The sequence below is a fragment of the Triturus cristatus genome, chromosome 12, assembly GCF_964204655.1.
Source record: "Triturus cristatus chromosome 12, aTriCri1.1, whole genome shotgun sequence".
NCBI lineage: Eukaryota > Metazoa > Chordata > Amphibia > Caudata > Salamandridae > Triturus > Triturus cristatus.
Window position 1 is genome coordinate 113,593,057 of NC_140595.1, and position 27,666 is coordinate 113,620,722.

Sequence of the window (27,666 nt, forward strand, 5' to 3'; positions counted from 1 at the left end):
TTACACAAACTAAAATACATGTTTAGATCTGTAGCACTGTTCTCTTCCGAGGACCGACTAAGTAATGGCAGATCGAGTAAGTCTCGATAGAGCAGCCACCAAAAGCAAGTAGATTATTTTCAGTTTGCTAAAAGTTAACATTTACTCTAGTTCTCCGTTATTCTTACCTTGGAATTTACAAATATAATATATCCGCTTTAATGAAGGATCTCAAAGCACTTTCATAGATGCGATTTTTGTTTGTGATAAAGAACATGCCTATTAAAAGTAACTAACTTTGTCTTAGTACAGACTATCCGTTCTAACACTATAAAATATATTAAACATACATTTCCAGTCTAATCAATAAAGCGAAATGCTAAACTTACGTGGTAACAGAGGCAAATAAGTCTTACAAATGCTTTTTGGAATAGGAACTGCAAATTTAGCGTTCATTTCAATTGAAAATGTGCTATCTATCAATGACAGTGCCCCATCACGTGATGCCCTATTAACATTTTTAAAAAAATTGCCTGCCTCATGTCCATTCAAGCTAGGTGGTTTGCATAAGTTTGTCATTTTAAAAATTGGGTCGTGGTCCTAAAAAGTTTGGGAAGCACTGCTTCAAGGTGCTAAAACAGACATCCGACGTCAAAGCTAAATGGCTCCTTCTCTGGTTTCAACTGCTTAAAGAGGTGTTTAGACTAGGTCATTTCTACAGTCCCAATACGAATTATCTGGATATGTGATCTATATTAACTATTGGATTGACAAAATTATGGCAGCTACAGATATGGGGTGTTGGCCTTACCCCAATACTGGACCTTGATGTTGGTAGATCCCCTAGCTTTTCATGGCAAGGCAAAGCCAGCCAGAAAACAAGGAACATTACCCACAACATAGTTATTACTTTATGGATTTGAACTAGAAAGGATTACTTTCTTGTTCCCCCCTCAAAAACATATTGCCTGGTGGCCTCAAATATGTATAACAATTGCTATTTGGGAACACAGCATTGAGTCGAAGTTATACCACTCAAGTGTCCACCACTCGAGGCTTTTGTGGATGTTTAGATGGTCACTTTGGTCAATTCTGTCTTTATTACTAGCCTGCAAGATGAAATCCTTGAGTTTCTAAAATATGATCTGGACTACAGAGTGTAGCTCTTGAGTAACACTATGGGGTGAATTCGAAGCAGGAATTTAAGGTGCTTGCACAAAATTTCACAACAATGTCACAAAAGTCCTCACACTTAGGACTAACTTAGTAAATGTCCAATCTCTGCAGCTGAAAACTTAGGCTGTCTGACAACTGTGTTACTGCACTCCCATATTGTTCATAACTATTCAAACTCCCGAACAAAAGAACAATAATTTGAATGCACGAAAACTTCCAATTTATGAATACCTTCAATGCTGTGGGGGATAATGGCTCTGATGAACAAGGAGGTCACAAGAAATAGTGTACCACTCATTAAGGGAAAACAATCTAAGAGCTACAAAGCCTCTGAGAAGGTTATGCAAATATTCATGGAATTCAAATTCACTCCATATGCAGATTGCTCTTAATTTGCATCAGCGATAGATGACAGCTCTCAAACTGAAGGCCTGCATGCATCCAAGGATAACCTTAACAGCTGCACCTTTAGGTAATAGCTGGAGAAGTAGAAACCAATCTTGCAATTATCTAGAAACTTGCCCAGCGCCCCAGCTGAACTCTATAAAATATGTCTGCAGCTGAACTCTATAAAATATGTCTGCAATCTTAACTTCAGCTATCTTTTAAGGTTTTCCAAAATGGCTTCTTCTATAGATCAATGCTAACAACATGTAAATTGCCAACTTGACAGTTTGCATTAAAAGCCCGACAATAAGGCTATATGATAACATAATCACCCATTTTCCTTGCAAAGATGGAGGCAAACTAACTCACTGTCTCACAAGAGAGATCCCCATTTCTATATTATTTCCTTCCAGGGAACACAAGTACAGATCATACCAAGCAGAAACTAATAATTATGGACATCCCATCTACAGATTGCATAGGTTTGGTAATTACTCCTACAGGCTAATGAAGCATTTGGCCAAGTAACTCGGCCATTTATTGGGCTGTCACACAGAAATTCACTTATTATCCGACTTAGCGGCATGAATTCAGTCCCGCTACAACTGCTTGTTAGAAGCAATATGTATGAACCACTAATGACGTAATCAATGGATGAACCTATCACAGATGACCAATATCACCAATATTTTTATGAAGTGCATTGAGCTTTTATTTGGTCCTTTCAGTGCACCAGCTAAAATTGCACCATTTAACATAAAGCTCACACTTACGAAGTCCAATTATTGCAGAGAACACCGTAATTATTAACAGTAATCCTGCGAAGGGTATACCTGAAGTGGAAGAGTAGGCAGGCAAATTGGATGTTTCACCTCAATGCTGACAAAACTCACAATACTTCGAAATAATCTTACTATCAGCCTCCTCACGGTAAGTTCAAGAACGGACATTCACATGGGTGAAAACATTTAATGAGCTTCTAGGCAAGGTACGGCTGCTATGCATGAAACACTTTTGTGAATATTAGGGCAATACTAAAAAGCTGGTAAAACCTTCCCCTTTCCTTGAGGGATTGGCGATTCAACTGCTATGGAACAAGAAAAAAGCACAAAGGACCTACAAATGTCTTCAGCTAAGCTACAAAGATGGAAAAGACTTACCAGATTTTAGATGGTACTATTGTGCAAGTGTTGGTTAACCATTAAACATCCTTTTACCACATGCTTGTGTCCCTATACAGCCCCCCCCCCAAAAATCCTTTAAAAACAAAATCCCAAGCTTAAACAAAGGAAGTGGTATCAAGACTAAGCAGCCTTTATTTCGTACGAGAACGGATACCTGTAGTACTGGCAAGGTGCGCAGCCCTGCTTACTCACCTCTGTTTTGACGAGCGCACTGCCTTCTAACAACATTTTTAATGGGATGTCTACTTTAGGTAAAATAGCTCGTACGAATCATATGATTTTAACCTGTCTAAAATCTTCCAAAGAAAAATAGTCCTATTCAACAGAATTGTCTTTAAGTATTTGGAGTTTCTGGCTATTCTTTCAAAACATTTCAGGATCACATTATGCCTCAGGCTTGTTGAGGCAGAACTCTTTCCAACAAACACTTTTGTAAGTCAGCTTGATGAATTTTTAAAGAGTAAATATCTAGAACAAGTAGTAGTGAGCTAGGGTAAGAGACTCCTGGGAATCTTTAATTATGAAGAAATCGAGCCAATAATTTGTTGGTATGAGCAAATCTTTATTGAGCCCACTTTTAGACACTAGCAGAATGTATTGACCCATTTGCAATTGAGTAAATTGTCCACAGAAGGACTCTGGATACCTACATATGCTTGTGTGTTCCAAACTTAAAACATACTGGAACTGTTCTTTTGAATAAAAATGAAAGGAGTAGGTGATACTTAATTTACACTCAATGTAGCAGCAATTCGCCCAGCATAGATGGAGACACTTTCGTTGCTGCGGCACACGGCATTTTACGTTCCATTCCCTACTAGTGTCTCCCCTACATTGCCACTAGCTTCTACAGACTTTGGCAATGCTTAAATAACTCTGCTGTCGGAGGCAGCTAGCATCTTGGAACATTATTTTCTACACTTCCAAGATGGCCATCACATTATGTGTAAACTTAACTTGGAGGCTATAGTGGATACATAGAAAATAGGTTCAAAGATGACCTGTGGCAGCTATTGACCTTGCAAATGCTTGAAGTCGCCTATTCGAAGGGTATTTTCCAAGCTTCAAAGATGCCCACATGTAGGAGCAATTTGGCAGTAACCGCTGAACTATAGAAGTTGGCTGTCTTGGAACATTATTTTCAATATCCATATTTTCTATACTTCCATGACCATCCATGTTGCATTTTGAAAACCACAAGTATTGGAAAAACAAGAAAAACTGGCTTCACCGAAATGAGTTTTAAAACTACACCTACATGGTCAAATGTTTAATTTCCATGTGAGCACCACAAGCTGGTATCAAGGTGCAAGTCTCAATCAACCTAGGAAGAAGGAACTTTCAACATGCTCCTTTCAAGGGATCAACAAAGGAGAGACAGTGCATGCAGTTTAGATAAAGTCAGTTTGTCCTTCCAACCTTCTTTTCTGACACCAATGATCAAGGCATATCAGAAAAGCTTTTCTTTGGATTGTGGCAATCTGGACTCGGATACAAATGACATGGAGCCCAGGAGCAAAAAATAAATGTCAAGCCATTGGACGATGCATTTTTTTTAACAAAGAATTTTGCCATCCATATGATTTGCTTTTAGTTCCATGGTGTCCAGAACTGATCTTAATAACTGGAATACAGCCAATGATGAATTGTTGTAATTTATGACGAGAGCCAAAGAGTATAATATTTTGGATGCTTTTTGTGTATCTTGATGAGCATGCCCCGGTGAGCCAGCAGTCAAAGTATGACAGGGAGAAACAAGCATTGGCATAGCCAATAGGTCTCGCCTTTGGGACCTTATGTGTTTAGAGCCATGCATCACATTATCCATCATATTATATTAGCTATTAAAGACATCAAAGTTTGTGGTAAATCATCTAGGATATGAATTATTTAGTTTAGTTTAGTTTAAAGGAGCTTGTAAAGCGCCTGGTGACGCCTCCCGGCGTGTCCCCGCGCTGTGGAGAGAGTGAATTATGTGGAAAAAGAGAACCTATCACGGATTAAAGAGGCAAGTTTTCAATTTCTTCCTAAAAGAGGTCTCATTCACCTCTAACCTGATGTCCATGGGCAGGAGGTTCCAGTGCTTCGCTGCTACTGTGCGGAAGGATCTGCCTCCCATTCTGGCCTTTTTAGGACGGGCAATTCTGAGCAGACCGGTACCTTTGGATCTAAGGGTTCTGTTGGGTTCATATGGCGAAGCCAGATCCGACATATAGGCAGGTGCCTTGTTATGGAGGATCTTGTGACACCATAGCAGAGCTTTAAAAATGATCCTCTTCTTGACAGGCAGCCAATGGAGAGTTGCCAGAGAGGGTCGTGAAGGGGCTCTGCGGGGCAGTCTTAATACTAGGCGTGCTGCCGAATTTTGTATGACCTGTAATTTCTTTATATTTTTCTCTGAAGTGCCTAAGAGTAAAACATTCCCGTAATCAATCCGGGAAGTTATTAGTGCCTGCGTCATAGTCCGTCTGGAGTTGAGAGGCAGCAAGTCAAGGGTACGGTTGAGAGTCTTCATCACTCCGAAGCACTTGCCTACAGTTCTCTTTATATGGCTATCAAAAGATAGCTTATTGTCAACCCAGACTCCTAAATTCTTCGCCTCCCGGCTGGGAGGGGGCAAAGGACCCAAACAGGTGGGCCACCATTCTTTAGTCCAATTGGTCTCATTACCTCCAATGATGATGACCTCTGTTTTGGTTCCGTTCAGTCTTAGACAGTGCTCTGTCATCCAAGATGCCAGCCTGCTCATACAGTTGTTAAAGTTAACGGCTTCCGTGGATGGGGCTTGCGTCAAAGATATTAGAAGTTGCGTATCGTCGGCGTAAGAGACAAGCTCCACGCCGAACGATTGCACCACCTCTGCCAGGGGGGCCATGTATAGATTAAACAGGGTGGGACTCAGGGCCGAGCCCTGAGGCACCCCCTGTTCAAGCCGCACACTGTCTGAGAGGGAAGTCCCTCTTTGGACTTATTGGAATTATGCGGTGTGGATTTGTATATTGTTGAACTGCTTGGCATTGAATTGGGTGGCGTGTTGAATTATGTTGAGTATAATTATGTGGACTGCAATTATGTGGTATGAGTTGGGCTAAATTATATGCAGTGGCATTGCGCGGAATTATGTGGAGTGGAGAGGGACGGGAAACTACATGGCACACAAACAATGATGTGTGGGAAATCAGGTATCACCGATATTTATAATTTGTGTAATTACCAAATCAAGTGCCTTGATTTGTTTTGACCGTATTAAAATCATATTTCCATCATACTACAGATTTACAAAAAAGGGCTTTGTTTATGCTTACCCAACTGCTCATATATTTTGAATAATGCTTCAAGTTTATTTACAGGAATTTAAATTTTGTTGTGTGTTGGGGGAAAAAGAAACTATAGCCTATCCTTTCACATCCCCCAACCAAGCAAGATTGTCATAGTTCACTTTACCAAATGCTCTCACTCTGCAGTTAAAGTAAAGTTACCACCAAAACACCAACCTCCATGTCATAAGAATAAACCAGCAATCTGACAGAAGGCATAACCACTAACCATGTTAAAAGAATGGGGAGCAAATTGGCAGAAGACATACCCGATATTTGACCTTCGCCCTCTAATGTATGGCAGATGCGACGAGATAAAAAAAAGTCATCTTTATTGCTCATTCCCCTTCTGAACTCCAGCATGGTTATTTTGGGGTGCTACAGTACAGTCCACAGTCCTTCTTCCAGCGCCTATGTATCCTCTATTTTCAGTGGTAACTTACGCACATGCATTATTTATTTCCTGTGTGGCTAGGAGCAAGTACCAGGTTACAGGAGACTGGAAGAGCAATTTAAAAAGTGCTGCAGAGGACAGTAAGGGATACTCACTGGGAGACACAGTTAAAAAGGCCTGTTTCGCGGCTTCAGCCCAGGAAGCTGAAGACAGTTATTGCTCTGTATAAAGTGCACATGTTTTGTCCCTCCAGACCACAGAGCCCGGCACAAGGCCACAGTCGGTGTCACAGAAAAGGCATGCAGTGCACAAGCATGATCTCGTGTGTGCTGAGGAGGGATTAAAACTTGCTATGAACTTGAGGCAGGTGCACTTGCACTGCAGAGACATTTAAGGGGCTTTTTCCATTTCAACAAGTCTCTGCACAAACATGTCAGTAGTGGCGTTAAAGTGGGCCCCGGTGAAACCTTAATTTAGGCCTAGCTTTTTAGCCAAATTCTTTTTGGGTTCTGGGATTTGCAGTTTCTAATTTCTTTCAAGATTCTAAGTATGGGCTTTGAAACTTTGAAAGGTAAGGCTGTTTGAAGAGATGACATAGGTGCCATGGTACTAATAAACATGTTGATACACAAAACCATATTGTGTCCCTGTTTAGACAGGATTACAAAAGGAATGGCGTCCCCCCTAAACGTGGGAGATTTGGAGATGATAATGGGAAAGATTATCAGAATGAAGAAGATTGTAAGATGCAACAAGTTCTGAAGTACATATTGTTTTCGAACACACACGCTCTTGTGCACAAATCATAACACATTTGCATGCCATCCCAACTTGCCAAGAAGTGCTTTGCTGTACAAGCTCACCGTGCATCACAATGTTCCGCAGCCGATGCTAGGCAGCCCCTTCCATTTGAAATGTTTACAAAAAAGAAACTACACTAAAGCGTTAAACACTGACAAGTTCCTCCTCCTCCAGCCCCCCTCTCCGAAAAAAACAACAAACACAGCCACATCCGGTTCGGTGCGACCGCTTCCGCATGTTTAAATTAGATATTGCAACAAAAGTGTGCACATTTAAAATACATGCTTCAACGAAGCAGAGCATCTAAAAGAAAAACGCAGGTGCTCTACTAAATTGCAGTGTGTATTTTAAACGTGCACACTTTTGATGCGGTATGTATTTCAAACACGAGCACACGTTTTATTTCATTTTAAAGCATGAGTGCCGATGCGGCTCTGCATGGTGTCGTCCTGCCGCTGGTGCTTGGGTTCTGCAGGCATGCAGAGAGCGGCTAGGCATGTGGAAGCAAGAGGGTGAGTGCCAGATACCCCTCATTAATAATAAAGCGACCACGCTGCAAATAAAACAAGTGACAGGATTGTTATTGATTTTAGGGACTGTTACATAGCTCCAGTGCAGAGACCAAGAAGTGCTTTGCTGTACAAGCTCACCGCACACCAAAATGTTCTGCAGCCGATGCTAGGCAGCCCCTTCCATTTGAAATGTTTACAATAAAGAAACACTGAAGTAAAGTGTATGCAGATCCTGTAGTTTCGTGAGACAACGTACATCAAAATGTTTAAAAAACGAAAGTAGTCTGAAGGAAAGTGTCTGCAGATCCCGTAGTTTTGTGGGACAACGTGCATCATAATGTTTAAACAAGCGCGGCAGCAAAATTGAAAGCGTCCGCGCTGTCTTTATTGTAACCTGATCCACGACGCGAGGAGGAATGCAGCTGCACCATGCGTGCCACTGCTCGCTCCCGAGACCCAAACGCCGTGGGAGTGAACATTTTAAGAAGAGGTGGGACATACACCCACCTTTGGCCATTTACGTGCTTTCATTATTGAAAGCCACACGCATAGGCCAATCAAATGAGTGGGCGGAGTCACACCCACACGGGGAAGTTTGGAGTGTTCACAAGAAGCCTCCCATAGAGCAGCGCATGCGTGCTGCGCTAGGCTCAACCTAAAAAGGATACCTTAGAAAGGCTGCCACAAAGTTACAAAAGGACAAGTCATATAAGAGGACTATGTGCTTGATATGTGTAAGTTGTTCACCTTGAATTAGAGGAACTTCCATAACCCAACAAGATAAGAGGAAGTGCTTGCTTTGAAAGTCTATCACAAACGTTCACTCTTTTTGTAGGTGGGACTAAACTTGTTGAAAAGCCAGCATCCTAAATTTTCCTTTGCCGCAGCCACAAAAAGAACAGTGTTACAATAGGGGTTGGCAAGGCTGGGAGGAAAGGCCTCGGGAGCAAGCAGTAGCCCTGCTCTCTTTATATCGCTCAACTGTGGAATCAGCTTTCTCCCCGTATAGGCGAGTCCCGTCAGAGGGAATGTCCATCAAGATTGACTGGACATCGCCTGACAACCTAGTAAACTGGAGCAACGCATGGCGGTAATGGGCAACACTAGTGCCTTTGGCCTGCCCAATGGAACTGGTGGTGTCCAAGCCACAACGAATCATTAACTTGGCAGCATCACAACCCTCTTCGACCGCCTGAGAAAGTACGGAGTAAAGATCTTCGGGCACCCCAGGGAGAACACCGAATCCCAAATGGCATACAAGTATAGTCCCAACAAACAGCTAGTGCTAATAGATCAGAGGCAGAAGTAAAATACACGTTTGCCAAATCTTTCCAATCACTTAGATTCCCTATCGGGAGAGCGTGGGAAATGTGTTCAGATTAAAGCGGATGGTGGAAGCTTGTACCATTGGGTCACCCAGAATAGGACGATGGCACCTCACAATTTGTTTATTGACTCAAGGAAGGGGGGGGGGGGGAGGCAGAGCAAGGTTTGGCTCACCAGAGGTACTACAGCAGAGATCCAAAGAGCCAGGGCAAGGCTGCACAGAACTCTTTAATCGGACGCGGTGTGGCTGAAGGCTCGGAAACTCGGGTTGTGCTGAAACCAGCTGCAGGTTCGGCTCCAAAGTCGGCCGACTTTAAGAGCGAGATCAAAAAGGATAGCTGTGCCCCTGTGCCAGTTCAGACCAATAAGAATAGTGCGAGGGAGAGAAACCCGCTATAACTTCTTTTTTTTTTCCAAGCTTACCTGAGGATTTGGATTACAACGAAGACCGACCTCTGGAGCGGACCAGACAACTGTGGCAATGGGACTGAGCGCGAATTCTGGACGCTTAGCGGGACATAAAATGGCCCAGTCACGCAGACGTCTCATGCTTGGGTCCACACTGGGGTGGTATAGTGAGCAAAAGAACAATGGTTTCAACCCAGATCTCTTGTGAGTGGATGAACAGTTTCAACACACCGTCCATCACCTTGTGTGTTTGCTATGTTTGCTCTAAGAGGCCAAGGGTATGTCCAGACGTGGGTCACTTGCTCGCTGTGCCACTAGATGCACGCTAGTCTACCTGATGAGGGGGTAATACACCAAACCAGTCCCAGGATGCTGGTTTTCAGTCCAGGGAGGATCTGGCTTGGCAGTTTCCTATGAGGAGCAGGGTCAAGACTGATTTGCATATGGTTGGCATAGTGAGCAAAAGAACGATGGATTCAAACCAGTTCTCTTGACTGGGGGTGAGTGGTTGGAAAGTTTCAGCATTCTGTCAATCAACTTGTTGTGCGTGTCATATGTTTGGCAACAAGGTCTCACCTAATATTCCCAGATGGCCTTCTGTTCATTGATGCGCAGTCTCGACAGGCCTTGGATTTGAGACTCGACCCCAAGCACACTTGATGGGGACCCGTCACAGATACCTCTTTAAGACAGTCCCTAAAGGGCTTGAAACCTATCATTTTAGGGGGCAACATCCCGTGCACACTGTAAACATTTAGATGAAAAACAAGGTAAATGTCTCAGAGAGACTAGAAGGTGCTCCAGATCAGCGTCTGAAGGCACAGAAAGAAAGGAACTCACATCAGCGCATGGAAGCGGTGCCTAGAGGCCCCACATGTCATTTCCAGAGCGGACACAGTGTCAGTGTGGAACCTTTACGTATCCAGTCTGACGTCTTTGGATATATATTCAAAAGGTGAGAAATCTGCAGCTAGACGTTATAGGTTGATATAAATTTTCCAACATTTACATATAAAACAGAAAAATCTTCGCACTTATGTTATGCAAATTTTACGTTTTGTCCTGTGAACCTGCCACTCACTTCTGTGTTTTCCTCTGAACTCTCTCAAGTGAATACTGAGTGACAATAATAGGGCAGGGTAGTCAGTTTTCAAAATAAATGAACATATAACGTGGAAAATCGAAACAGGAGGACTAACAAATAACTGGAATAGCTTCAATTGTAAACATGCAGTCTCACTATGCGCACCATAAGGTATAAGACTGGCAATAGGTTGGGTCTACCATAAGTGGAAGGAAGTGGAAACTGCGGACACATTTCAACATTAATGTTATTCTTAGACTAACGGTGTCAAGGCTTAATGAAGTGTAAAAAAGAATGGTCTCGAGGGGAGAATACATGTTTTAACAAGTATACTGAGCCTAATTGTACCCATTATACGTCAGAACAGAATACAATACTCTACAGGAACAATTCATGTAGTTCATAATCACTCCAGTTTTAGCAGCAAAAGCAACTGAGGGACAGGAAGAGCTAATGTTGTTCCAAGGCTCCTAAACTGTTAGTTAATTAGCTAAGCAGGGATTACACTCAAGATATCCTGATCTTTCAGCCTAAAGAGTCAACCGCCTCACCAAACATACTTGAACAAAAAAAAAAAAAGATAACTTACACATTTTACTTGTCAACATTAGAATTTTGCCACAATAATCAGGCATCCATTCCCTAATGGATTTGGGAAAAAGGGGGTGGTGATGGACAGAGTTTCTGAATGATGCAGAATACTCTTACCAAGTCAAGAGATCATGGTTTTAATCCATCACCATTAATGTACATACTTTAGATCATAATCTGGAAACAGACCGAAGTATTCAACAGGGAGGACCTATGAACTTGAAGGGCTTCTCTGTACGAATGATCTAGTCCTTGGGAGATGCTAAGCCTGTTGGTTCATACTTTTGTCGATAAAGGAAAACAAGCAATCTATGCTACGTCTAACCGTAGGACATCAAAAGTGGACCAGCAACTTCACAAGCATATACCCATGGTCCTTGGCACTACTGATGTTCAGAGTAGGTCACATACTATTAACAGGGGTTATAATGCTCTATCTCACCTGCAATCTGCTTCATAAAAGTCATACACACGCCATCTGCCCCGAGGACGCCACCCTTGACCAACTCTCGCACCAGCCAAACCAACTGCAATGAGGAAAAACAGTGGTCAAGTTACAGGCCCAAAATCGAGTCGGAGACAAACTCTAGTATTGCCTGCACAAAATTGAAGGACCAAGAATCGGAATAGATTATCATAAGAAAAACAAACAAACATTTACTAGTAGGAGGTTTGTGAACAAATATCAAGCAATGTACATGGTCCTCATCTAAAATGAAAACAAGAAGCATGCGGGCTGTAGGAAATCCTGAACAGACACATCAGGACATGTTTTAGATGGCTGCCCTTAAACCTAGATGCATGCTGTGCACAAGTGATAATTAAGCAATATTTGTGATCCGCTGCAGAATCTTAGGACGTGAATGTGGATGGAATTCCCTATAGGTCCTTCAGGCCCAGTTCTTGGACTCTCCAAAACTATCTCCTAGATATGATCCCTCCGACTCCAAAATCACACATCAAAGTGGTGCCCATCCCGCTGTTCGATTAGGAAGAGAGCAGCAATGTCTTCTGGGAAGGGCTTTGCCCAACACGGTCTACAAAAAGAGTCTGGAGCTAAAACAAAGCACCATGAGGTTTTACCCTTCCAGATTTTGAACCTTTTGAGATGTCACAAGGACGCTAGAGCTAGAGAACCCAAACCGCCATGTTAAAGCTCAATTGACTCATTGCTGGTGGTTTCACTGCAGCATCTCTTGGATGGAAGAGGAAGTGATGTCACTGCTGCCTAGCACCGCATGGCGGAAGGCATGGTAGCCGGATGCGTTACAATGTCCTGTGCAATGCATCTCATGGCTCCAGGGGGAGTGGTCCAGATGGTCCACAAATAATGGGGTAACAATCCCGTGGCTGATGTAACTATCGGCACCAGGTGACGGTCCAGTGCTGGAGCAGGAGCACCTCCTGTCTGAACAAGGCTAGTTGTCCTTCCATTACACCTCAGAAGGAGGCAGAGGAGCCCGTTTATCTCCATTACCCTCGCACCACACCTCATGGCAGAAAGAAGTATTGGTGCCGGGGAACCTTCAGTTACTAGAGCATCACAGTAGAAGGAAGCAGTGGTACCTTATACCCTTTCTGTACCAGTGTATCACATACTATGGTGGAGAAAACCATGGGTGCCTGCTGCCCTTCTTTTACCCATGCTGTTCTAGAAGGGAGCAGTGGTATCAGCTGCTCTGCTTTTACCCATGCTGTTCTAGAAGGGAGCAGTGGTGTCAGCTGTTCTTCTTTTACCCATGCTGTTCTAGAAGGGGGCAGTGGTGTCAGCTGCCCTTCTTCTACCCATGTTGTTCTAGAAGGGAGCAGTGGCGTCAGCTGCTCTTCTTTTACCCATGCTCCTCTAGAAGGGAGCAGTGGTGTCAGCTGTTCTTCTTTTACCCATGCTGTTCTAGAAGGGGGCAGTGGTGTCAGCTGCTCTTCTTTTACCCATGTTGTTCTGGAAAGGCGCAGTGGTGTCAGCTGCCCTTCTTTTACCCTGCTATTCTGGGAAGGAGAAGTGGTGTCAGCTGCTCTTCTTTTACCCATGTTGTTCTGGAAAGGAGCAGTGGCGTCAGCTGCCCTTCTTTTACCCATGCTGTTCTAGAAGGGAGCAGGGGTGTCAGCTGCCCTTCTTTTACCCATGTTGTTCTGGAAAGGCGCAGTGGTGTCAGCTGCTCTTCTTTTACCCTGCTATTCTAGGAGGAAGAAGTGGTATCAGCTGCTCTTCTTTTACCCATGCTGTTCTGGAAAGGAGCAGTGGTGTCAGCTGCCCTTCTTTTACCCATGCAGTTCTAGAAGGGAGCAGTGGTGTCACCTGCTCTTCTTTTACCCATGTTGTTCTGGAAAGGCGCAGTGGTGTCAGCTGCCCTTCTTTTACCCATGCTGTTCTAGAAGGGAGCAGTGGTGTCAGCTGCCCTTCAATCACCTCTGTAACACACCTCATGCCTGAAGGAAGCACAAGGTCGACTGTATATCCATTACAGGAGTCTTGAAGTACTCGGCTGAAAAAGGCAGCGGTGCCTAATGGACTTGTTGACAAGTTACACAGCCAGGAAGGTAGTGGTGCCTTCTGCACATTTCCTTACCTGAGTCCGGCATGTTTCCTGGAGCTTCAAATACTTCTCCATCAGCAGTTGATTAATCTTGTTTAAAATGATATTCATCCCATCTCTGGCGAGCAGGGCGAGGTCTCGGTAGGACTAGGAGGAGGAGGAGAAGCAGATATCAACAGCACATTCATGCATGTGAAGGGCAGACAGCCATGCATTCCCTGGCAGCAACAGTCTCTACAATATGCACACATGCTGGTCAATAAGGCAAGGGATAGTCAAATGATTAAATGAGGATTATGCACGTCTCCACTGCGTACAGAAAACAGGTCACCATGTTTATACACTGCTAGGCCACACGAATTGCAGAATGTGTTCTACAGAAGGGACCCAGACATGTCCCTTGTACTCCCTTTTTACCCAAAAAAGTAATCGACCCCACAATCCAAACATAATAGACCAACCTCACTACAAGCATTCACCACTGCGCAGACATCTGCTGCAATGCTCTCCTGGCCGGCCTTCCAAGCATTTACCACTAACAAGACATCTGCTTCAATGCTCTGCTGGCCAGCATGTAAAAGCATTCACTACTGTGCAGACATCTGCTCCAATGCTATCCTGACCAGCATTCCAGGCATTCACCACTAAGCAGACATCTGCTGCAATGCTCTCCTATGCCTTACAAGCAATAACTACTGCGCAGACATCTGTTACAATACTCTCCTGGCCAGCCTTCCAAGCATTCACTAATGCACAGACATCTGCTGCAATCCTCTCCTGGCCGGCCTTCCAAGCATTCACCACAAAGCAGACATCTGCTACAATGCTCTCCTGGCCGGCCTTCCAAGCATTCACTGCTGCACAGACATCTGCAGCAGTGCTCTCCTGGTCGACCTTCCAAGCATTCACTACGGCACAGATGAACAAGTTACTTACCTTCAGTAACAATGTATCTGTAAGAGACATATGTAGTTATAGATTACTTACCTTTAGAATTACCCCCCAGACGTCAGACTGGATCCAGAGAATTTTTTCGTAGCAGTACCCTTCCGCGTTGGTAGGTGGCGTCGGTCGACTCCACATTCGTCGCCGGTGTTGTGGTCGCCGGGATGACGTTGCGGTGTCTACTTAGACGCCGCTCTCCTGTGCGCCGACATCAATTCTGACACGACTATCCATGCCAGAAGCGCAGAGCCATGCAAGAAACTGAACACTGGTGCACATAACTAGAGCCCTAGAAGGGAGTCCCTATCCCTAGAAGTCAGTTCGCACAACAGGGAGGATGGGTGGGGCGGTAAGGCATCTATAACTACATATGTCTCTTACAGATGCATCGTTACCGAAGGTAAGTAACTTATTCATCTGAAAGAGACTGTAGTTGTAGATTTCTTACCTTTAGAACAGATACCCCAGCAATGCTAACTCTGGTGGTGGGACTGAGAATGAAGTTCACACCAGGAAGTCCTGGAGAACAGAACTGCAGAAAAAGCCGTCTCTCCGGACTTCTCTGTCCAGGCAGTAATGTTTTGTGAACCTGTGCAGGGATGCCCATGTGGCTGCCTGGCAGATGTCAAGCAGAGGAACTCCACATCCCAAAGCAGTAGTGGCTGCCGTTGCTCTGGTAGAGTGGACGCGAAGTCCAACTGGAGGTTTCTTTTTCGCCAGAGAATAGCAGATTTTGATGCATAGGACAACCCATCAAGAGATGGTACGTTTGTGCACAGCCCAACCTTTCTTGGTGCCCACATTACCGACGAAGAGTTGATCGTCCACCCATAAATCTTTAGTGCGGTCAAGGTAGAAGGACAGCGCACGTTTTGGGTCCAGACGGTGGAGTCTCTCCTCCTCTTTGGAAGGGTGTGGATACGGGAAGAAGGTTGGCAATGTGATGGTCTGACCTATGTGGAAAGAGGTAACAACTTTGGGCAGAAAAGAGGGCCTAGTGCGGAGAACCACTTTGTCCAGAAGAACAGCAAGAAAAGGAGGCTTGGAGGACAGAGCCTGAAGGTCACTCACCCTGCAGGCATAGGTGATCGCGAGCAGGAAAGCAGTCTTTAAAGTAAGAAGATGAAGAGGTCAATTATGTACTGGCTTGAAGGGAGCACACAAGATAAGTAAGGACAAGATTAAAGTCCCATTGAGGCATTACGAAGGGGGAGGAAAGAGATGAGTAATGCCCTTCAGAAATCTATTTGCAATAGGAGACTTGAAAAGAGAAGGCTGATCAGGAAGGCGAAGAAAGGCCGAAATGGCCGAAAGATAGCCTTCAAGGGTGCCCAGAGCCCAGCAGGGCCAAGGATAGAATGAAGAGGAGAACCTCTGAAAGTGGGGCAGAAAGGGGATCCACAGCCTTTGCTGTGCACCATGCCACAAATTTGTTCCATCTACAGGCGTTTACGATTTTAGTGGAGGGACGCCTGGCTGCCAAGATGACGTTACACACTTCGGGAGAAAGGTCGAAAGCTGTCAACTGTCGCCACTCAATCTCCACGCAAGGAAGTGGAGGCTGGACAGGTTCGGGTGGAGGACCGTCCCCTGCTGCTGCGACAGAAGATCCTCCGTAAGCGGCACTCTGATCGGAGGATCGATAGCCATGCTCAAGAGCTTGGGGTACCTGACTAATCGTTCTCAGTCCGGAACCACAAGAATGACTTGGGCCCGGACGCGCTGGATCTTCTTAAGCACTCTGGGTAGAAGTGGTACACGTAGAAAGGCGTACAAGAGGCCGCAACTCCACTCGCGACGAAGAGTCACCGAGCGAGCGCCGCCTTGGAAACTCCAACACGCAGAACTGCTGACATTGCGCGTTCTCTTCGGTGGTGAACAGATCTAACCCAGGCTCACCCCACTGCTGAAAGAGACCTTTCACCACCTCCGAGTGAAGACGCCATTTAGGATTCAGCATGCACTGGCGGCTGAGTTTGTCTGCCCTGGCGTTCAGGGAACCTGTTAGGTGTTGAACCACCAGGGAAATGCCCTGATGTTCCAACCCTGTCCAAAGGCGAAGAGCCTTTTGACATATGGTCCACGACCCAACCCCGCCCTGTTTGTTGCAGTACCACATAGCAGTGGTGTTGTCTGTGAACACCTGCACTACTTCCCTTGACAGAAGGAAGGAATGCCTTCAGTGCAAGACAGATCACCCGCAGCTCCAGAAGGTTGATGTGGAGCCCGGAATCCACCAGAGACCCCTGATCTCTGCCTCTACCATGTGGCTGCCCCATCCCAGAAGTGACGACCCGTCACCACTGTGAACTCTGGTTGGGGAAGGGAGAGGGATCTACTGCTGACCCAATCCTGGTTCAGGAGCCACCACTGCAAAGGACGTGCAGTCCATTCTGAGATCTGGGCAATATCGGAAAGATTCCCCTGATGCTGTGCCCACTGGAACTTCAGGTCCCACTGGAGAGCCTGCGCATATGCGACCTGTCATGATCCATCAGCAGGATGCAGGAGGCCATGAGGCCCAGCAGCCTCAGGGTCATTGTCACTGAAATCCAGGGTAGAGGCAGAAACATCGGTATCATAGCCTAAATATCACGGACTCGGTGCTCGGGAGGATAAGCCCGAAACTACGCTGCATCCAGAACTGCTCCGATGAAAAAGAGCTTTTGAGAGGGAATCAGGTGCGAATTTGGCACATTGATAGTGAACCCCAGTGGATGCAGGAGGTCCGCCGTAGTCTGGAGGTGGGAGACGACAGCCTGGGGAGAGCCCGCCTTCAACAGCCAGTCGTCGAGATAGGGGAAAACTGCAACCCCTGATCTGCGCAGATGAGCTGCGACTACCGCCATCACTTTCGTGAACACCTGTGTGGCGCTGGTAAGGCCAAGGGGAGAACGGTTAACTGAAAATGCTCGTGGCCTGCCGTGAACCTTAGGTAACGCCTGTGGGTTGGCAAGACGGGGATGTGGAAATAGGCATCCTGCAAGTCCAACGCTACCATCCAGTTTCTGTAGTCTAGGGGAGACAGGACCTGAGCCAACATGAGCATCTTGAACTTCTTCCAGAGGAAGCTGCTGAGGGCCCTGAGGTCTAAGATTGAACGCAGGCCTTTGTTCTTCTTGGGTACCAGTAAGTAGTGGGAATAGCAACCATGACAGACTACTGGCACAGGGACCCGCTCGATAGCTCCCTTGGACAAGAGAGCCGTAACTTCCTGGCGGAGAAGGGCCAAGTGATCCTCCGACATGCGACGGAGTGTTGGTGGCATGGAGGGAAGGGTAGTCTCGAAGGGGAAGGAGTAGCCCCTTCAGAATATATGCAAAATCCACCTGTCCTTCGTTAAGTCTTGCAAGTGAGGAAGGTGATGGCGAATCCTGCCACCCACTGGCCTCCAGTGACCCTGAAAGGTTGGACTAGGAAGGTTTGGAGGCTGCTGCAGTAGGGGTATGGGTGGACTGGCCCGCCCGCCCGCTGGCCCCCAGACCTGGGTCGCTGGGTCCCACGTCCACGGCCATGCATAGACTGGGTAGCTGGCATGGTCCTGTGGCTCGATTGAGTGGAACGTGGAGGGGCACCCCTTTCGTTGCCATGAAAGGCAGACTGCGTGGGGCGAGAGGTTGCGGTGATGCCCAAGGATTTGTCCGTAGCCCAAGAATACTTGAAGTGCTCGAGCGCGGAGTCCGCCTTGTCACCAAACAGCCGACGGACATCAAAGGGCATGTCCAAAAAGGTGGATTGGACGTCCCCCGAAAAAACAGACATCCTCAACCAGGCGTGGCATCGCAGGGCTACTGATGTGGAGACCGTTCTGCCCAGAGAGTCAGCAGTATCCAGCCCACACCTGATGGTGAACTTAGCTGCGTCTCGACCCTCAGCAACTGCACAGGTGAGCACGGCCCGGGCCTCCTCCGGGCACAGTGGCAGCACTTGCGCAACCATATCCCATACTGTATGGGTATAATAGCCAAAGATTAATGCGGTGTTCACTGACCGCAGCCCTAAGCTGGCGGAAGAAAACATCTTCTTCCCAAGGTGGTCCAGCTTCTTGGATTCCCTACCTGGGGGAGCAGTAGAGAATGCACCTTTAGAGGACGAGGCTTGGACCCCCAAGCTCTCGGTGGTTGGGTGTTGGAAGAGGAAAAGTGGGTCGCCCGGGGCGGGGGCGTCATGCAATCATCTGGTCCACAGGAGCTTCTATGCTGGGCTTGGACCAAGTGCCCAGAAGGACGTCTGTAAGGGCTTCATCGAAAGGCAGCAGGGGCTCCGAAGAGGCCACTGCCAGTGGACGCACCTCTGTCAGGAGGTTAGTCCTGACTGCCACCGTAGGAAAATCGAGGCCCAAGACCTCAGCCGCTCAACACAACACCACTGCATAAGACGCTCCCGCCTCCATAGCCACGGAAAGGGGGGGGGGGGAGCATGCCATGGTCTGGGGAGGTATCTAAACAACTGGCATCACCCAGTTCCTCTCGCCAGTCTGGTTCCTCAAGCTGGTCAGCTAAAGGGTCTCCAGACCCCTCCCAGTCCTCCTGTGGCTGACACTCAGGGCGATAGGCAACGCCAGGGATAAACAGAAGTACAAAAGTGCCCTTTGGTGCCGGTACCGACGTCGGGCGATGTTGATCCGGCACCGGGTACATGTCGGGGGTTAGGCTGGGGTCGACACCGGTTGGGAGCACAACCAGCGCCGGGGGCGTCGTCACTGGAATCGGCATGAGGAAAGTTACAGTGAAGTTGACCGGCGCAGATCTGGATCCAGGCCTGGATCCCCGGGGGCCCTCTGTTGCCGAAGCCGCCGGCATCAAAGGCCCAGGGCCCCCCAGGCGAGTCCGTGGGACCCAAGGCGCACCTGCAGAGTCGGGCTGCCCAAAAATGCTATTGAGAGCTTTGTAAAAGGCTTGAAGCTGGGCAGGGGACGCTCTGGGAAAGGGAGGAAAGAGCAGAGCCATCCCAGAAGCAGGCTCCGAAGACGGAGCCAGAGAGCGATGACGCTCCGGGTCCCGCATCAGCCGACTGACGCGGAGAAGGCGAAGAGCGATGATGCTTCTTCGCCTTATTCTTGTGCTTCAACTTACCCAATGAGTGTGAAGACTTCGATGACGAGTGGTAGTGGTTCCATGACCTTCCTCACGACCGGGACCTCGAATGGTGCAGAGCGGACTGCCGGGCCTCCAAGAGCTTTCGGGGCAGCTACCGCAAAGACTGCGGATTCATGGCCCGGCAGTCAGAGCACAACCTCTGGTCGTGATCGCACTCCAGGCACCAGAGGGGCAGATCCGTGACAGACATCAACTTGTGGCAGGAGTCACAAGGCTTGAAGCAGGTCCGATGATGGGACATCCCTCGTGCTTCCAGGAGTCAAAGACTCAAAAGAGACGTCGATGAAAGTCAGAAAAGGGTTAGTCAAAAAGTGACTAAGGGGCACTCTCTCTCCAGATCTGCGCTGGCTGGCGCAGAAAAAGAAAGAAATGACAGGGAGCAGGGGCGGCATCTAAGTAGACACGGCGAAGTCATCCTGGCAACCACGATGCCGACGACGAACGCGGAGTCGACCGATGCCACCTACCGATGCGCAGGGGTACTGCTACGAAAAAATTCTCTGGATCCAGTCGGGCACCTGGGGATAATTCTAAAGGTAAGGAATATATAACTACAGGCTCTTTCAGATATCTGCTGCAATGCTCTCCTGACCAACATTACAAGCTTTCACCACTGCACAGACATCTGCTGCAATGCTCTCCTGGCCGGCATTACAAGCATTTACCACTGCACAGACATCTGCTGCAATGCTCTCCTGGCCGGCCTTCCAAGCATTCACCACTGCACAGATATCTGCTGCAATGCTCTCCTGGCCGGCACTACAAGTATTTATCACTAAGCAGACATCTACTGCAATGCTCTCCTGGTCGGCCTTACAAGCATTCACTACAAAGCAGACATCTGCAGCAATGCTCTCCTGATCAGCCTTCCAAGCATTCACCACAAAGCAGACATCTGCTGCAATGCTCTCCTGGTCGGCCTTACAAGCATTCCTCATTAAGCAGACATCTGCAGCAATGCTCTCCTGGACAGCCTTCCAAGCATTCACCACTGCACAGACATCTGCTGCAATGCTCTCCTGGTCGGCCTACCAAGCATTCACCACTGCACAGACATCTGCTGCAATGCTCTCCTGGTCGGCCTACCAAGCATTCACCACTGCACAGACATCTGCTGCAATGCTCTCCTGGTCGGCCTTCCAAGCATTCACCACTGCACAGACATCTGCTGCAATGCTCTCCTGGTCGGCCTTACAAGCATTCACCACTGCACAGACATCTGATGCAATGCTCTCCTGGTCGGCCTTACAAGCTTTCTCCATTAAGCAGACGTCTGCTGCAATGCTCTCCTGCCCGGCCTTTCCTAACCAACTCTATCTCACCCTACTGAAAGTAGTTCTACACGTAGCAGCACGTTTCACCTCTGGGACCAAAAGGAATAATTGTATGTCCCGAGTAGTGTTCAAACTCCACGTGCTTCCCATAGAGGCCGGAGCTGTATAGAGCCGGCATGCATCACTCGCAGCTCCTCCCCACGTTACTAGAGTGGGAGGGGCCGTCAGGGGAGGCGGAAGACCTGCTTCTAGAACCGCTGACACATCATGAGGAAGGAATGACGGTGAGTCCAGTCTGGAGAGCTTTACCTCTTTACGCACCGCTCCCTCACTGACGTGATTTAAATCACATCTGGAAACTCTTCTATTAGTACAACATCTTTGTGCCTTTCTCCTCTCCCTAGTGCCCCTGGTTGGCTTAGGTTCTGCAATGATCCTTTCCTGGGGCTTTCCTCTACATCTGGATATTATGCAATGTTTCCCTGAGCCTCGCGCCTCTTTACATTTTGTCACTTAATATGCAAACCAGTTAAAATAATGTTCCCTATGTAACGCTTCAGCTCTACTGTAAAGCCCTCCAACATCGTTGGGCAAAACCCGCGCTTTATAAAACTGCATGGATAAAAAAATTAATCCAACTCCTTCACGCCAATAACTTCTCTGGGATTCAGCGGACGTTTAGGCACCCAGTGCTTAAGAGTGTATCATGGGTAACGCTCCATCAAATAAACGGAAATGCTTAGGACCACACCATATATGCCCCCCCACACACACTAGTCGTATCCATGTAATACAAAGCATGCATCTATCACAAGGCGCCGACATGGATGTGACGCGTGTATAAAAACAACCATGCCCTGGCCAACAGCAGAGACCCACCCTCCAAGCGAGAAGGTGCTGTGCGACTCCCACCCACATACATAAAGTATCAGAGCCCGCCGTGGATCGAGCAGATGACCTTTACATTAACAGCACCCTCCAGTTTGAAACAAGCCACAAACGGTCTCATAAGCACACACCGCCAAACACCAGCAACTAACTCGCGTTATCAAACGGTGGTGGGTTGAATTCAGTGCTCTATACAGGGGCGTACGTTTAGGTTTTTTGAGGGGGACTGGGGTCCCAGAGTGCCTGCCATAGGAGGGTGGACAGTCGCATTAGAGGAGCAAAGAGGGGCGAGAGCATCAATGACAGCCTCACCTGGAGAGGATGCTTAATCACACTCGATAAATGTCACGAGAACTGAGATGGAACACTTCAGCGCTCTCCAGGGGACGGGCTTTCATCGGAGTCCACTCCATCTTAACACGCTCTCTCCAGTAACCCCTCCAGCAGCTCTCCAAGGCTCCAAGCCCACAGCCCAAGGGCGAAGCCATAGCACATGGAATAACTACTTGGATTTGTAGCATCCAGCGTAGGAGGCAACCAAGCAGCATTTACTCTCTCTTAGCCAATGAACAGATTCTGCCACAACAGGTTTAAACACAAATAAAGTGCACACCCGGAAGAGCACAGGGCTGTTGCCAGACTCCGTATACACCAATAAAATTGCACAGTCCCAGAAGAGCAATCAATCAATCAGATGTCTTGCAAAGCGTGACTACTCACCCACAAGGATCGCACGGCGTGTGGGAGGTTCGACAGGGCGCTGTGGGTCAGTCGAAGAGCCAAGTCTTGAGGTCCTCGCTGAAGTGAGGCAGTGACAGTGATTGCCTGAGGTGGAGAGGCAGGGTGTTCCAGGTCTTTGCTGCGAGGTGGAGAGGGATCTTCCTTCAGCTGTGGTCTTGCAGATACCTGGGGCAGTAGCCAGAGCCAGTTGGGCTGAGCGGAGGTCTCTGGTGGGTGAATGGAACTTGAGTCGTGGTTAGGGTACACAGTTCCAGAGTCATGTAGGCATGTCTGAGGAGCTTGAAGGTGATTCTTTTATTGATTGGGAGTCAGTGGAGGTCTCTCAGGTTGCTGGTGATGAAGCGGGGAATGTTGAGGATGAGTATGGCAGGGGCGTTCTGAATGTTCTGCAGTTTCTTGAGGAGTCTTTGGGTGACGCAGGCGTAGACTGCATTGCCATAGTAGATTCTGCTACTGATGAGTGCATGGGTGACCGTCTTTCTGGATGCTGTGGGGATCCACTTGAGAATCTTTCGGAGCAGGCGTAGTGTGTGGAAGCATGATGAGACGGCGTTGATCTGGCGGCTCATGGTGAGCGAGGAGTCTAGGATGCTGCTGAGATTCTGTGTGTGGTCTGTAGGGAGGGGTTCCAAGCACTGCGGGCCACCAGGAGTCAACCCAGGCAGAAGGGGTGGAGCCTCTGAATAGAGCTTGAGGCAGCAGTTCTTCATCCAGGTGGCAACAGCTTTCATCCCGTTGTGAAAGTTGTTCTTGGCGACTGAGGGTCGTTGATGAGGGAGAGAATCGGCGGGGTGTCGTCGGCGTAGGAGACTATGTTGAGTCAGTGGTTCCGGACGATGGCTGTGAGCGGGGCCATGTAGATGTTGAAAAGAGTGGGGCTCAGGGAGGAGCTTTCAGGCACTCTGCAGCTGATCTCTGTGGGTTCAGAGAAACTGAGGCAGTCTGACTCTCTGTGTTCAACCGTGGAAGAGGAAGCAGATCCATTCCAGGCCTTTGTCGCAGATGCCGGCGTCGTGGAGTCTTGTACATAGGGTGCGGTGAGAGACTGTATCGAAGGCAGTTGAGAGGTTCAGGAGGATGAGGGCTGAGGTGTTGCCTCGGTCGAGGAGGGCGCGGACGTCGTCTGTGGCTGCAAGGAGGGCGGTCTTGGTGCTGTGGTTGCTTCCAACACCAGATTAGGAGATGTCCAGGACATGGCTGGCTTCGATGAACTCGGAAAGTTGGGCATTGATGGCCTTCTCGATAACCTTGACTTGGAAGGATAGAAGAGAGATGGGTCCGAAGTGCTGAGGTCCATCGAGTCGGCAAAGTTAATGGAGCAGTTGATGGTGCGGTAGAGTTCGAGGGCGATGGCCGCTCTGTTGAATATGTGATGCGGGCAGGGGTCCAAGGGTGCTCCGGAGTGGATACTCATCATTAACTTGAGGGTGCCATCCGCGGTAAGGGGAGTCCAGTTGAGCAAGATCTGTTTGGGCTCAGCCTCATAGGTGCGATGGTTGCAGGTAGGTTGGGAGGGTCTTGGGTAACACAGCTGTCAAAGCTGTCGCATATTATTTCCTTGATCTTGCGGTGAAAGTAGATGACGAGGTTGTTGCAGAGGTCTTCGGAAGGGATGTCTGCTGTCTCTGTGCTAGGTCTGGCGAATTCTTTTACCACCGCTTAAAGTTCTTTACTATTGAGTGCGTTGTTGTTGATGCTTTCTTGCAGGCCGCTTTCTTCGTTATTCTGATGAGGTGGTGGTGTGTGGTGACAGCAGTTTTGAAGGCTGAATGGTAGTGCGGGTCTTGCAGCTCCTCCAACTCTTCTCGAGCAGTCTACAGGTGCGTCTGGACACAAAGGGCGGGAGAGAACCAGCTGGCTTTCTTGGAGTGTTGCTTGCTTGGGGCTTTCTTCAGAGGAGCCAAAGAGTCAGCGCAGTCGGAGAAGTTGGCGTGTGTGGATGTCGGTAGAGGGGTTTTGCCGAGGGAGGTGGTGAGCTGTTCTTCGCTGATCTTGTTCCAACTCCTGCAATGATAGCAGTGGGTGTGGTGGTGTATGGTGGGTTTGGTGAAGGAGAAGTGAGCGTAGCAGTAGTCGGTCCACTGGAGCTCAGTGGTGTGGCTGAAGGTGATGTTGTTACTGGTGGAGAAGATGCGGTCGACCGTGTGTCCTGCTGAGTGGGTTGGGGGAGGTGACCAGTTGCTGAGGCAGACAGTAGCAAGGTTCTTCAGCAGGGATGAGGTTTTTGTCGTTGGATTCGTCCAGCTGAAAGCCGAGGTCACTGAGGAGGATGTAGTCTGTGGAGGTGTGGGGTGTGATCAAGCTGATGATGGAATCGTTGAAGAGTGGACGAGGTCCGGGGGTCTGTAGACTAGGGTGTTGCGTAGTGTGATCTTCAGGTTGGTCTGGACCGGGAAGTAAAGGTGCCCCATATTGGTCGAGAGGTCGTGCACTTGGGTGGTTAGGTGGAGGTTGCTTTTGTGTATGATGACGATGCCTCCCCCGGTTTGTTGACACGGTCCTTGTGGATGATCTTCTAGCGGTCTGTGATGGCGGTGGCGATGTCCGGGGTGGAGGTGGAGTTCATCCAGGTTTCCACAAGGAGAGGGATGTCCGGTTCGACGGGAGCAGGTGCCAGATCTCCATGACGTGTTTGTGGAGGGAACGTGTGTTCAGCAGGATGCAGTTGAGGTGCCGGTGTTTGTCGGTCGTACGGTGGGTGGAGCGGACATGGGATGGCAAGGGCAGGTGCAGCTACAATTCTGGCAGGAGAAAGGGCCTTGGGTGTCCATCAGAGATGTCCGGCTGTAGGCGGAATGGTGTCCAGTGCTGAGGGCGCAGGTGGTGTTGGCGTCGTAGCAGTGGATGTCTGAGAACCAGGCTCCGTGGCATTGGGCGCGGTTCAGGGGTGGATGGGTGCAGATATGCATGCCTTTTGTGCGCCAGCGGTGCACCCACCATTAAGTAGTGTGCAGGAGAGGACTAGACAGCTGCAAGGTGGGTAACGCAGGGAGTGGGAAAGTGGCGGGGATCACAGCAGCGCAAACAAGAAAAATGAGGCGCAGGCGAGAGCGCAGGGCTGTTGCTAGACTCTGCATTAACTTCTGTAACATTCTGACTTTGGTGGATCCAGTATTCCACGCATACTGTGCATTCTTAAAGCACTGTGGTAATGCCCACTACTAATGATACCCTGGATATCGGTAATCCGGGGATGCAGAATTACAGAGAGATTAGGAGTTATCCCCTAAAGAAACCCTGTGGAATAGGAAATAACATGCCTTCCTAATGGTTCACTTACCAGGAGTTTTCCTGTTTCTAGGGGCACCCGGCAGGGTTGGCCCCCATATATCTATATCTATTTATTTATATATTACCTACTGGCGGGCGCCAGTAGGTAGTTATAGTTAGGACCTTGTTTCTTATTTTTTGTTTTTCCAATAACTTTGGCGTCGTTTGACGAATCTTTGCAAAAGTTTCAAAACTAGTGGGGCACTCCGGTCAGCTCCTGTCTTGAAAGTTTTGGGGTGATTCGTCAAGCGAGGGCCGAGAAAAAAGGGGGGTCCCAAAACGCGTTTTGCCCATGATCATTTGCATAGGAAACTTGAGACAAAGCTACAGCCCGAACTGCTGAACGGAATTACACCAAATTTGGCAAAAAGGTAGCCCTTGGTTCAGAAAGAGCCCTTTTTGTCAAATGGTGTAAATCCGTTCAGTAGTTGCTGAGAAATTAAAGAAAGGAAAAATGTATACATCTGAGCACAGAGGAGGATTTGCGAACCCTCCTGGGCACGAACTTCACTCTGATTGGCTGCCAACACTCCAAACCAGGAAGTGTTGGCAGCCATCTTGTGACTCGTGAGAATCGAGTCAAAAGAAAACAGTTAAAAAGAGGGTAAAAAAAGAAGAAAAGTGGACAGGGTAGAAACACGCTGACCCCCTAGGCCTGCTCAGGGGGTCCCAAAAGGAATCCCAGGGCCAAAAAATGCATTTTGTTTTTATAATTTCAGCGGAATTCGCGTTGGGGTCGCGAATCCCTCCGAAAACTTTTAAAACAATGAAGCGCAGGCTCCCGCGCTTCATTTTAATGAGGCCCCCGGGTGGGCCAGGTCCCGGGGGCAATGTGTATTTAATTTGCAGGGGCCAGAGGGGGCCCCCGCAGCCCCGTGGACCACCACCTCCCCGGGGCTTTGAAAATAAATGTGTGGGGGGTCACACCCTCCCCCCCCCCCACCCTGCCCCGGGGACTGTCACCTCCCCGAGGCAATGATGAAAATGGGCAGGGGGGGGCTAGGCGGGCCCCCGAGCCCCAGGGACTGCCACTTCCCCAGGGCTATACAGAATAATTAGTGTGGGGGGGCTTGAGCCACACTGCCCCAAGGACCACCACCTCCTCGGGGCACTTAATATTTAAATATGGGGGTCCAATGCAGACCCCGGGCCCTGGGGACCACCACCGCCCCGGGGCTTTGGAATGGAGGGAGGGGGGCCGCGCGGCCCCCCTACAGGGGCCCTCGATGGCCCTGGGGACCTCCACCCCCCAGGGCCGGCTCCTGCAGTGTCCCGGGGAGCCAACCCCTGGGACACTGCTGTTTACTATGGCAGGACTGGAGCCGTGCGGCTCCCGCCCTGCCATAGCAAACGCTGCTTTGCTTCCTTGAAGCGAGAGCAAGGAAACCTGCTCTGGCTTCAAGGAAGCAAAGCAGAATTGCTTCCTTGCTCAAAAGCAATGCCGGCTCCCGCAGGAGACGGGGAGCCGGCGGGACCGTGGGGGCATTGGGGCTCCCCTCACGTTCCCAAATGGAAAGGGCCGGCCCTGGGGGATGGGGTCCCTGGGGCCAGAAGTGGCCCCGGAGGGGGCCACGCGGCCCCCCCTCCGTCATTAAAATATATATTTTTAAAATAAAATAGAGGCACAGCCCCGGGGGATGGGGTCCCCGGGGCCAATAGAGGCCTCAGGAGGGGGGTCACGCAGCCCCCTTCCCGTTTTATTTTTTCAACTGTAAAAAACAGGTCAGGCCCTGGGGATGGGGTCCCTAGGGCTTCA

The 27,666-nt window shown here is 48.5% G+C and overlaps 1 protein-coding gene across 1 annotated transcript in view; it reads right to left on the reverse strand.

The window, feature by feature from the left end:
- INTS3 (integrator complex subunit 3) overlaps window positions 1-27,666 on the reverse strand; it is a 590,139-nt gene that overhangs the window by 374,408 nt on the left and 188,065 nt on the right. Inside the window, exons 4-5 of the mRNA XM_085639326.1 lie at window positions 13,727-13,840; window positions 11,602-11,686 (exon numbers count right to left, since the gene is read on the reverse strand). Coding sequence (XP_085495452.1) covers window positions 11,602-11,686; window positions 13,727-13,840 — 199 coding nt within the window. The remainder of the gene's footprint in view (window positions 1-11,601; window positions 11,687-13,726; window positions 13,841-27,666) is intronic.